This window comes from Hemiscyllium ocellatum, chromosome 5 (assembly GCF_020745735.1).
Source record: "Hemiscyllium ocellatum isolate sHemOce1 chromosome 5, sHemOce1.pat.X.cur, whole genome shotgun sequence".
In the NCBI taxonomy this organism is placed as follows: domain Eukaryota; kingdom Metazoa; phylum Chordata; class Chondrichthyes; order Orectolobiformes; family Hemiscylliidae; genus Hemiscyllium; species Hemiscyllium ocellatum.
In genome coordinates, this window is record NC_083405.1 from 136,462,159 (window position 1) to 136,474,723 (window position 12,565).

The 12,565-nt window shown below is 42.0% G+C and overlaps 1 protein-coding gene across 2 annotated transcripts in view; it reads right to left on the bottom strand.

Annotated features, from left to right (window-relative positions):
- The window catches only part of cpsf1 (cleavage and polyadenylation specific factor 1), a 167,762-nt gene that overhangs the window by 29,767 nt on the left and 125,430 nt on the right, over positions 1-12,565 (bottom strand). The window contains exons 27-32 of one of the 2 annotated variants that reach the window (XM_060825236.1): positions 12,411-12,527; positions 9,266-9,356; positions 8,201-8,285; positions 6,994-7,029; positions 5,937-6,078; positions 3,391-3,543 (exon numbers count right to left, since the gene is read on the bottom strand). In XM_060825236.1, coding sequence (XP_060681219.1) covers positions 3,391-3,543; positions 5,937-6,078; positions 6,994-7,029; positions 8,201-8,285; positions 9,266-9,356; positions 12,411-12,527 — 624 coding nt within the window. The remainder of the gene's footprint in view (positions 1-3,390; positions 3,544-5,936; positions 6,079-6,993; positions 7,030-8,200; positions 8,286-9,265; positions 9,357-12,410; positions 12,528-12,565) is intronic. The other variant, XM_060825237.1, reaches the window with a different exon arrangement.

Consider the following 12,565-nt stretch of genomic DNA (forward strand, 5'->3'; position numbering starts at 1 on the left):
TAAGGCCAATCAAGGACAGTAGTGGGAAGTGGTGCATGGAGTCAGAGGAGTAGGGAAGCCCTAAATGAATACTTTTTGCCAGTATTCACACTGGAAAAAGGCAATGCTGTGGAGGAGAATACTGAGATACAGGCTACTAGACTAGACGGGACTGAGGTGCACAAGGAAGAGTTATTAGCAATTCGGGAAAGTGTGAAAATAAATAAGTCCCCTGGGCCGGATGGGATTTATCCTAGGATTCTCTGGGAAGCTAGGGAGGAGACTGCAGAGCCTTTAGCTATGATCTTTATGTCATCATTGTCTACAGGAATAGCGCCAGAAGACTGGAGGATAGAAAATGTTGTTCCCTTGTTCAAGAAGGGGAGTAGAGACAACCCTGGAAATTATAGACTGCTGAGCCTTACTTCGGTTGTGGGTAAAGTGCTGGAAATGGTTATAAGAGATAGGGTTAATCACCATCTACAAAGGAATAAGTTGTTTAGGGATAGTCAATACGATTTTGAGAAGGGTAGGTCGTGCCTCACAAAGCTTACCGAGTTCTTTGAGAAGGTGACCAAACAGGTAGATGAGAGTAAAGCAGTTGATGTGGTGTATATGGATTTCAGTAAGGCGTTTGATAAGGTTCCCCCACAGTAGGCTATTGCACAAAATACGGAGTTTCAGGATTGAGGATGATTTAGCGGAAATCGGCCAGCTGAAAAAAAGAGGGTGCTGGTTGATGGGAAATGTTCATTCTGGAGTTCAGTTACTAGTGGTGTACCACAAGGATCTGTTTTGGGTCCACTGCTGTTTGTCATTTTTATAAATGAATTGGATGAGGACATAGAAGGATGGGTTAGTAAATTTGCAGGTGACACTAACGTCGGTGGAGTTGTGGACAGTGCGGAAGCATGTTACAGGCTACAGAGGAACATAGATAAGCTGCAGAGCTGGGCTGATAGGTGGTAAACAGAGTTTAATGTGGAAAAGTGTGAGGTGATTCACTCTGGAAGGAACAACAAACATAATGAGTACTGGGTTAATAGATCCCTGAAAGTTGCCGCCCAGGTTGATAGGGTTGTTAAGGCAGTATAGGCTGAGTTAGCTTTTATTGGTAGAGGGACTGACATGTGGAGCCATGAGGTCATGGAACAGCTGCTTAAAACTTTGGTGCAGCCGCACTTGGAAGTATTGAGTACAGTTCTGGTCACTACATTATAGGATGTGGAAGCTTTAGAAAGGGTTCAGAGGAGATTGACTAGGATATTGATTGGTATGGACGGAAGGTCTTACAAGGAAAGGCTGAGGGACTTGCGACTGCTTTCATTAGAGAGGAGGTTGAGAGGTGACTTAATTGGAAACAAAGATAATCAGAGCGTTATATAGGGTGGACAGTGAGAGCCTTTTCCCCCCATTGCTGATGGCTAACACAAGGGGAAATAGTTTTAAATTGAGGGGTGATAGATATAGGACAGATGTCAGAGGTAGGCTCTTTACTCAGAGTAGTAGGGAACGCCCTGCCTGCAACTTTAGTAGACTCACCAATCTTTAAGGGCATTTTAAATAGTCATTGGATAAATATATGGATGATAGTGGAATAGTGTGGGAGAGATAGGCTTCAGATTGGTTCCACAGGTCAGCACAACATCGAGGGCCAAAGAACCTGTATTGTTAAGTATGCAAGTTAGCTCGCTGAGCTGGAAGGTTTGTTTTTAGACATTTTGTCACCATACTAGGTAACGTCATCAGTGAGAGTCTCCGTGAAGTGCTGGTGGTATGTCACACCCCTCTATTTATAGGCCTTGGTTTCTTAAGGTGGGTGATGTCATTTCCGGTTCTTTTTTTCAAGGGAAGGTAGATCGGGTCTAAACCAATGTGTTTATTGATGGAGTTCTGGCTAGAATGCCATGCCTTTAAGAGTTCTTGTGTGTGTCTTTGTTTCACCTATACTGGGATGTGTCTGTTGTCCCAGTCAGTCGAAGTGGTGTCCTTCTCTGTCTGTATGTACAGAAATTAGTGATAGTGGGTTGAACATTCGTGAGGCCACTTTTGGAGTACTGCATATAGTTCAGGTCACCCTGCTCCAGGAAGGATATTATTAAATTGGCAAGGGTGCAGAAAAGATTTATAAGGATGTTACTGAGACTACAGCATTTGAGTTACAAAGAGGTTGGGCTGAAATGTGTTTCCCAGAAACGCAGGAGTTTGAGGAGTGAAGTTGTAGAGGTTTATAAAATCATGAGCGGCATAGATAAGGTGATTTAGCAAATGTCTTCTCCTTAAGATAGGGGAATTCAAAATTAGAGGACATAGTTTTAAGATGAGATGGGAAAGATTTCAAAGGGAGTAGGTACAGTTACAATATTTGAAACATTTGGACAGGTACATGAATATTAAAAGTTTAGAGGAATAAGGGCTGAGTTTAGATGGGGAAACCCGATCAGCTGGGAAAAGTTGGACAGAAGGATCTGTTTCCTAAGTGAGTGACTTTATGGTTATAATGTTCCAAAATGCTCAAATGCCATTTTGGCAGATCGTGAAAATTGAATTCAACATAGATCTGGAATAAAAAGCTCACATAAAAATCACAGCCATCTCCTGAACATCCTGTAGACTACTACTGACCAGAAACTGGCCTCGCCATAAAAATACAGTGGCTACAATAGGTCAGAGGCTGGGAATACTGCGGCGAGTATCCCTCTTGACTCTCCAAAACCTGCCTACCTTCTACACATCACAAGTCAGGATGTGAAGGAACACTCCCCACTTTCATGCACGAGTGCAGCTCAAACACACAAGAAACTTGACACCATTCAGGATATCGCAGCCCACTTGATTGACATCACATGCACAAACATTTAGACCTTCCACCACTAACACTCAATAGCAGCAGTGTGTACCATCCACAAGATGCACTGCAGGAATTCACTAAAGCTCCTTAGACAGCATCTTTCAAACCTACTACCACCTGGAAGGATAAGGGCACTAGCTATATTGTGAGGATCACCAGCTGCATGTTCCCTTCCGAGCTACTCACCATCCCGGAAATACATCACCTTTCCTTCAGTGCTGATAAGCCAAAATCTTGGAGCCCCCTTATCTACAGGCTTGTTGACCTACCTACACCAAATGGACTGCAGCTTTCAGGGCAATTCATTACCACCTTTTCAAAAGTAACTAGGAACTGGCTTTCAGTTGAACTAGAATGAGAGAATTATTAAAAAATCAGCCCAAGGAAGAATTAAATTTGGTCTCCTCTCTTGCCATAAAAATTTCCACATTTGCTGCATCAGCCTATTGGATATACAGATAAGGATTGATAATAGAAAACGTGCCTGTCCCCTCTTTGGGAGCGACTGAAACAATGAAGATGCTGTCATTGCATTGAGGGGGCAGACATGTTGTGGTTACCTTCTGTCCAATGGCTGAGACAAGGTAACCATTACAGTTACACAGGGCAGTCACAGGGCCTTTCTGCTCCTTCTCATACAGCACCTTGAACTTGTTCTTTGTCAGAGGCTGGCCAGGCTCAGGCACAACCTCAATCACATCAAGAATCAGGATCTGTAATGAAAGAATGAACGAAAATGGTGAATAGTTTTAACCCTGCTGTCGATAGGGGCATTTTGCTGAAGCTTTTCAGTATTGCACTCATCAGGGCAAACACATGTGGTGATGAGAATAAGACAAGCTTCTGGCAACAGCATTTCCTTCTTCAGCACTGCTCAAGTTCTCTATGACCAAATGATTGTGAATAAAGACTGTTGTTTGAAATCAGACTGAAATACAAAGTCCTGCTTGCTGATCTTATTTTCTGTGCTTTTCTACAGGATGTCTCACTGAACTCTTAGCTCTTGCTTTTCAATATTGTGGAATTTTAAAATTTTAAACTAGCAAAGCAATCGGAGTTACAGATCTGTTAGCCTGATTTCAGTAGTAGGGAGAATACTTGAATCTATTATAAAAAGGTTGACATGACCAAATAATGAGAAAGTTACAATCTAGTTTTACAGAGTCAACATGGATATATGAAGAGGAAATCACAACTGTCAAACTTGTTAGTAATTTTTTGGGGATGTTACTAGCAGAGTCAACAGGGTGGAACCAGTGAACGCAGTGTATTTGGATTATCAGGAGGTTTTTTGATAAAGTCCCACACAAGAGATTGACTAACAAAATGAAAACCGGAGTTGGGAGTTGTACTACCATGGATTGAGGAATGGTTAACCGGTAAAAAGCAGATAGTAGGAATAAATGGGCCACTGAGAAATGGGTAGACTATGAACCAGTGGGATATCGCAGGATTCAACACTCAGGCCCCAGTTGTTCACAACCTACATCAATGATTTGGATATGGCAGCCAACTGTAATATTTACAAGTTTGCAGGTGAAGGGAAAGTCACAAGAAGAATGCAGAGAAGCTTCAAAGAGGTTTATGTGTGCTGAATGGGTGGACAAGAGCCTGCCAGATGGAATATAATGTGGGTAAAGTATGAGGTTAATCACTTTGGTCAGAAGAAAAAAAGGCACAACACTTTCTTAAATGGTGAGACACTGAAGGATTGATGTCCAAAAGGACCCAAGGTATCCTTGTTCATTAGTCACTGAATAAGTATGCAGGTGTAGCAAGCAAATCAGAAGGCAAATTATAACTTTGCCACAAAGACAATGAGAGTACAGCAGCAAAGAAGTCTCACTTCAATTGTGTGGAACATTGATAAGACCACACCTGGAGTGCTGTGCACAGTTCTGGTCCACCTGCCAAAGGGAGAACATATTCGCCACAGAGGGAATGCAGCAGAGATTCATCAGACTGATTCCTGGGATAGATTTAGATATGTGGGGATGCCCCATGAGGAGAGATGGAAGAGTTTAGGGCTGTTTGCTCCTGTTTGTTGTTTTTCTGAGACACTGGGTTCTAACCCCCATGACCAAGGGAATCATCCTTTTTGCATCTACACAGTCTATCCCATTAAAACATTTTTTAAAGTTTCCATGAAACGGCCTTTTATTCCTCAAAACCCTAGAGGATACAAGCCTAGCTCACCCAATCTCTTACTGGGGTATCCCGGGAAAAAAGTCTGATGAACCTTTGTTGTACTACCTCTATGATGATAATATCTTGCCTGAGGCAAGGAGACCACACCTCTAAACAATTGAGACAAGATCTCTCTACTCATGTACTCAAACCCTCTCGCAATCAACGCTAACATTCCATTAGCCCTCCTAATAGCTTGCTGCACCTGCATGTTCACTTTCAGTGCCATAATGATACCTGGATTCCTTTGTACATCCATGCTTTCCAATTCCTCACCTTTTAAGAAGTACTTCAAGCTTCTTCAGTGTTGCTACAATTGCACTCATCCAGATAAATGGAGAGTATTCCATCATACCCCAGCATGTCTCTTGCAGAATCCCCAGCTCTAGCCTTTCTTGCAGCCACGATACTTGCACATGGAACATCCCAGGAGACAAACAAGTGCAAATTGCACAAACTGGCACCAACTTAGGTTAGGAAAAGCTCTATTGCTCTAGTATCAATATCTATCCGATCAGAGGCTAAAATCACTGCGGTATGCAAATATGCAGTCTCACAACTCAGAGCATTTCCATGTGATGCTTTTATTTTTACAACAGTTCCTTCACCTGAAACTGGTGCCACAGTCCAAAAATGTGCAGGTTAAGTGGATTGAAAAGCTAAACTGCCCTGTATAGTGTAGGGATGTGCAGGCTAGGAGGATTAATCATGGTAAATGTGGGGTTCCAAGAATAGGGTGAGTATGGCTGGGTCTGAGGGGGGTTGTTGCAGACTCAATGGGCCAAATGGCCTCTTTTCTCAGTGTAGGGATTATATAAATCTATATATTAAGATATGTTGACAGCACATATTTGTTGCAATTTGTTGTAGCAATCCAATGAGTTGCTACAAGTCATACAAATACTGATATCTGACTCACCCGGCCCCTGCACGTAACCTCCTCGCCCTGTGTCAGACACGTCCCCACAGCAATGTAACCCTTCAGTCCTGACACCGTCTCCTCACTCCTGAGCGACACAGTTTTCATGCAGGTTACATGTTCCCAGTCCTCCATGTCAATCCTACACAATTTAAAAAATTGGGAGTTAGAGGAACCGAACGGATAGAATGCCCAAATGGGAAATTGGCAAAGTGCTCCCATGTTTGTCCAAACCTCTGCTGCCTGCATCTGAACTGACAAAAACTGCCTGCCCATCATCACTATGCTCACTCACATTCTAGCCCAGTAGTGTCTCAATGCTAGGATTTTAACTCTTTTCTTGCAAAATTCCTCCGTTGCTTCATGCTTTCCCTATCCCAGTAACCATCTCTAGCCCTACAATCCTCCAAGATCCCTGTACTTCTCCAATTCTGGACTCTAGCAAACCGAAGACCATGGTACCACCACTTGCCTTCTGTTGCCTATGCTGAAGTTCCAATATAAAAGATTCTTGTTGCGGCAGAACTGTTGTTAAACTGCAACAGAAGTGGTGCCTTCTGCAGATCTTAAGGAGCTCAAGATTCGTTGGAGTGTGCACAAGCAGCCACTCTCATTGCATGCTCATCACCACAGCCTGCTGCTCATACCTGGCCCACTTTATATTAACAGCTGAGCTCTTCTACTCTGCCTGCTTTCAAGCTCACTATTTAATGGAACTCCCACTAAGGTGTGCTGTTCAAGTAATATTAGATTTTGTATCTGATTAAATTAACGGAGGGAACACCAGGACTTTCAGAACCCATTCTTTCCACTAGCCCCCACCTCAATGGGAATACTCCAGCGATCAATCCTCCTTTTAGTTCAAGGAATTAAACATTAAAATTAATGGCTGAAACAGGAAAACTGTCAAATTATCAATGACACAATTGTCAACAGCCCAACCAGAAAGCACTAATTCGAGATTTTCAAAACACTTTTCCACTGATAGCTGGAAATAACCGAGATTTTCAGGGGTTAAAGTCCTAGCCAACCAATAGGTTCAAATGCTCATACTTACACCTCGCCTCTACGATTATCGAATTCTTCTAACTTCCTGGAAAGGATTGAAAGAAAAGGGCACAAGAAGTGTTTCAGCTAAATTGGAACGGCATAAAAAACACAATTAACCTATCCAACATCAGAGATGGTCACCCTCCAAGCAACAAAAGCAGTCTGGAATGTTGTAACCCCTGAAAATATTAACAGAAGTCAAACAAACAGCCTTTGACTATGACATGGACTACAATAATTGAATAAACACAAAAGGAACTGTGAAGTTCTAAACATGTGAATGCAGCCACAGTATTAAAAAAGGTACACACTTAAGGGGACTGGAGCGGAGAAAGAGAAGGATATGCAAGAGGGAACACAAAAGGGTAAGGAGGGATGGTGGTGAATGTCAAGTGGAAAGCAGGGAGTCAGGAGGGTAGAGTTGTGGGTGAATAGAGAAAGTTGTAATCTAGTCAAGAGTGTGGTGCTGGAAAAGCACAGCAGATCAGGCAGAATCTGAGGAGCAGGAGAGTTGACATTTCGGGTAAAAGCCCTGCATCAGGAATTCCTTATGCAGGGCTTTTGCCCGAAACGTCGACTCTTCTGCTCCTCGGATGCTGCCTGACTTGCTACGCTCTTCCAGCACCACACTTTCGACTCTAATCTTCAGCATCTGCAGTCCTCACATGCGGAAAGTTGTATTCTAGTTTGGGCACTGAATTTCAAGGGAAGTTTTCTTCAAATATATAAGCCTTGCTCTAAGTGGCTGTCAACATTCCATCTTAAGTACATTGGCCCTGATACATGAAAACTGCACTTTATCATATTTACCCATTGCTAAGCTGCTGGATCCTATTATATTTCAAACATAGACGAGATTTAATCTGAAAATCAAGGACCAGAACAAGATAGATCTACTATCATTTGATGTCAATTACACCCTCAAGTGTAAACTATATTCACAAAACCAAGCCAAAGACACCTAGATCCACAATATTGTTAATCCACTGAACCTTAATGTTTAACTATGAATCTAACACTGAGCAGTCCAACACACAAATTCATCTAAAGAACAGCAGAAGACTTGGAACAAGTTTATGTCATTTTTTGCAGAGCTAAGTTTCTTTTTATTCAGTACATTGACGAACGAACGTTAGAGAGATATATCAAATAAGTGGTGTCCATACTTCGGTGCTTTTGCTAATACTTCAAATCAGACTGGTGTTTTAGTTTACCTAGTATTGGGAATGGCTTCCCAGCTGACGGGCGAGATCAATTGGATGGAGAACTTCTCCAACATTGGGTAGATATACCGGTCATCTGCCAAAAGAACAAGGTAACATTATCAAGGCATAAAGGCTTATTCGCTCCTACTAAAACCAATACGAAGCTGTTGTTCCCCTACCCATAAGTTCCAACTAAAGGACATAGATTCAGCCAATTTATTAGTACATATAATCAGATAGCTTTTCAGCACAGCTCATGTCCATTTCAGTGAAGCTGTTAAATGGTGTACTTGTGGTAACATCAATTCAGTTGGCGGGACAATAACGACTGCCTTGTGATGCAGAGTGACACCAGAAGGGTGGGTTCAATTCATATACTGACTGAGGTCACTAAGACCCACCTTCTTAACTTTGTTCCTCACCTGAGGGACAGCAGCTGTCGAAGTAAACCCATTATCTATCGATCTATCTCCCTCCCTCTCTAATGAGCAGCCCTATGCTCATCTGGGGCAATGGAAAACTTTTGCTTTGTTTCAAGAGGTCTACTTCATCAGTCTATTCTATTAGTCCTGCCCTACTGTCATTCCATGCACCCCCCTCCCAATTCATTCAGTTCCATTTTAAAGATGATTAGGAATCTGATTCTGCCTGTATGCATAGGCCAGACAATCCTGTGCATGAGAAAAAAAGATTTCCTAACATCTCCCTTTTCGTTTTGATAACGATCAATTCATGATAATGAGATCACTGGACCATCCTTATCTAATCATACCAATAACAAAAATCAACTGAATCAATAAAGTAATGATCCTGCTCAGTTTTGCCCATGTTGGCCAGTCAGGATTCACAACAAATTCAGCAAGCATTTCTGCAGTTGCACAAAAAAATCATGAAGGTTCAGGAGGAACTTGAAGAAAAATTTTCAGAGAGGGTGGAAAGCTGGAATGCACTGCCTGGGAGGGTAGTTGAGGTGGGAAATCTTAATCTTGAAAAAGAACGTGGTTGAGCACTTGAATTCTTCCTCCAGGACACAGATTACTGCACTGCTAAGCTGAAAGGACTAAGCTTACTCACCACGGTCAACACTCTCAAACTCTTTGTCTTCCCCTGTCATTTTCGGAATCCTATTACAAATCTCTGTTATGCTTGTTGTTACTGCATACACCTAAAGAAAAACACATTTTCACAATATCCATAAAGAAAACATTAGCTATTTGAAGAGATTAAACATCATAGTCAAGTCCCTGACTGTATGGAGAGGGGCAAAACATTAGACATGGTGTACTTGGATTTCCAAAAGACATTTGATAAAAGTGCCACAAGGAATACAAGATATGATCGCATAGTATGGGTGGAATGTATTAGCATGGACAAGGATTGGTTAGCTAACAAGAAGAAAAGTATAGGGATAAAAAGGGAACCTTAGTCAAGCTGTACAGTACAGTTCCACAGGAATCAGTGCTGGGACTTAAACTACATTATTAACAATCTATACCAACTATCTGGATGAAGGGACCAAGCATATGGTAGCTCAATATGCCAGCAAATAAGGGCAGGACTCACACACTTAATGGTAAGGTCCTGGGGAGTGTTGCTGAACAAAGAGACGGTGGAGTGCAGGTTCACAGTTCCTTCAAAGTGGAGGCACAGGTAGACAGGATAGCGAAGGTGCTTGGTATGGTTGTCTTTATAGATCAGTTCGTGGAATTTGGAATTGGGAAGTCAAGCTGCGGCTGTACAGGACATTGATTAGGTCACGAGGAGAAAGTGAGGTCTGCAGATGCTAGAGATTAGAGCTGAAAATGAGTTGCTGGAAAAGCGCAACAGGTCAGGCAGCATCCAAGGAACAGGAGATTCGACGTTTCAGGCATAAGCACTTCTTCAGGATTCCTGAAGAAGGGCTCATGTCCGAAACGTTGAATCTCCTGTTCCTTGGATGCTGCCTGACCTGCTGCGCTTTTCCAGCAACACATTGATTAGGCCACTTTTGGAATACTGACCGTAATTCTGGTCACCCTCCCATCAGAAGAATGCTGTGAAACATGGAAGAGTTCAGAAAAGATTTACAAGGATGTTGCAAGGGTTGAAGGGTTTGAGCCACACGGAGAGGCTGAACAAGTTAGGACTATTTTCTCTGGAGTAGTGAAGGCTGAGGGATGATCATTTAGGAGTTTAAAATCATGAGGGTCATATATAGGTTAATAAACAATGTCTTTTCCCTGGGCTGGGCTAAGTTCAAAACTAGAGGTCATAGGTTTAAAGCGAGAGATGAAAGATATAAGAGAGATCTAAGAAGCAACTTTTTCACACAGAGGGTGGTGTGTGTATGGAATGAGCTGCCAGAGGAAGTGGTGGAGGCTGGTACAGTTACAGCATTTAAAAAGGCATCTGAATGGGTATATGAATAAAAAGGGTTTAGAAGGATATGGGTCAGATGCTAACAAATGGAACAAGGTTTATTTAGGATGGATGAGTAGGACTGAAGGGTCTGTTTCTACGATGTACATCTCTATGACTGTATGACAAAGATAGAATAGAAATTAAGTTATGAAGAGGCCATTAAGTGTTTGCAAAGGGATGTAAATAGGTGGTAAGTTTAGCAAATTAAATTTAACAAAGGAAAATGTGAACACGTCTTCTTTAGTAGGAAAACAACAAAGCAGTATTTTTTTTTAAATCAGGACAGATTGCCAAACTCCAAGTGAAGGATCAAGGTACACTGCCATGTTCATAGTAAATGTGCTGCTGGAAAAGCGCAGCAGGTCAGGCAGCATCCAATTTGCCTGACCTGCAGTGCTTCCCCAGCAACGCATTTTCAGCTCTGATCACCAGCATCTGCAGTCCTCACTTTCTCCTAGAAGATTTTAACCTACTGCGAGGATGCCTTCTTTGAAGAAGCTCTCATCCTTGGATGCTGCCTGACCTGCTGCGCTTTTCCAGCAACACATTATCAGCTCTGATCTCCAGCATCTACAGTCCTCACTTTCTCCATGTTCATAGTAAGGTAGAATGGAGATACAGCAAATGATTCAGAAGGCATTCAATACCATTTATTGTATGGGGAATGGAATATAAAGTAATGTTTTGCTACAGTTGTGCAGGACCATTGATGAGATTACTCCAGAAGCACTATGTACAGTTTTAGTATCTTTAAGATTGGACATAATTATATTCGAAGCAGTTCTGATAAGGTTCCTTGGATCAGGGTGCAATCTTATGAGCAAAAGATAGACAGGCTTGCCTCCATCCTTTGAAGCCCATAGACTAAAAGCTTATTGTGTAATTGCCCTTTGTAGGAGACCCAGAACAAGGCCATTTGACGAGGCACCTCACAAAAGGTTAAGTCATTAGAGATCATGCCGTTGGAGTTAGAATATTGGTGTGGATAGAGGATTAGCTAATGGGCAGGAAACAGTAAGTGGAGATAAAGGGATTATTTTCAGTTTGGCAACGTGTAACCAGTTGGGCTCCACAGGGATCAATGCTAGGACCACAACTGACTTGGAGGAAGGAAATTTGAAGTCACCACAAAAATAGGTGGAAAGGCTAATTGCAAAAGGGATGCAAACAGTTCCCAGAGATATACTGATAGGTTAAGTAAGGAGGCAAAAAGTTGGCAAATGGAGCATTACGTATGAAAATGTGAAGTTGCTCATTTTTGAAGGGAGAACAAAAGAACATTTAAATCATCACTTAAATGGAGAAAAATTGCAGAAAGCTGCAATACAAAGAGACTTGGGAATACTTGTAAATAAAACACAGAAAGCTAGCACATAAGTGCAGCAGGTAATCAGGAAGGCTAATGGTGAATTTAAAAGAACAGAAACAACATGACCTGAGCCACAAGAAGTGATGGAACAGTGGCCCCTATTTCATGCGAATTTAAGTGTAGGGAAGTCTTAGTCCGTCTGAAAGACCCCACATTGTGTCCAACCTGTCAAGTCTCTTCAGGATCTTGTATTTTTCAGATTTGAAGATTGTCACACGAGTCTAGCTCAAATATTCTCTGCAGCGTCATAACCCAAGGCTGCAACCCAACTACCAGCCATTGTGAGCAAGTGAACATTGTTAGAAAAATGTTCACAAATGCACAGTTACAGTTTACTAATATCTCAGTAACACGAGCAACAGAGGTTAGAGGCCAATTATACAATGCCTTTACTTGATGAGACGTACGGAGAAAACAAAGCAAAATTCCAAATAAGGCATTGTTTCTCACCTTAGTTTCCACATGATAAGACACATAATGTGCAGTACAACGTAGTGGGATCTTTCGAACTGGCCACGGTGCATCATAAGACAAGTACGTTGGTAACACACTGATTCGAAGGTCACCCTTTGAAAAGTTGGATTATTAAATGAGAAAATACAAAT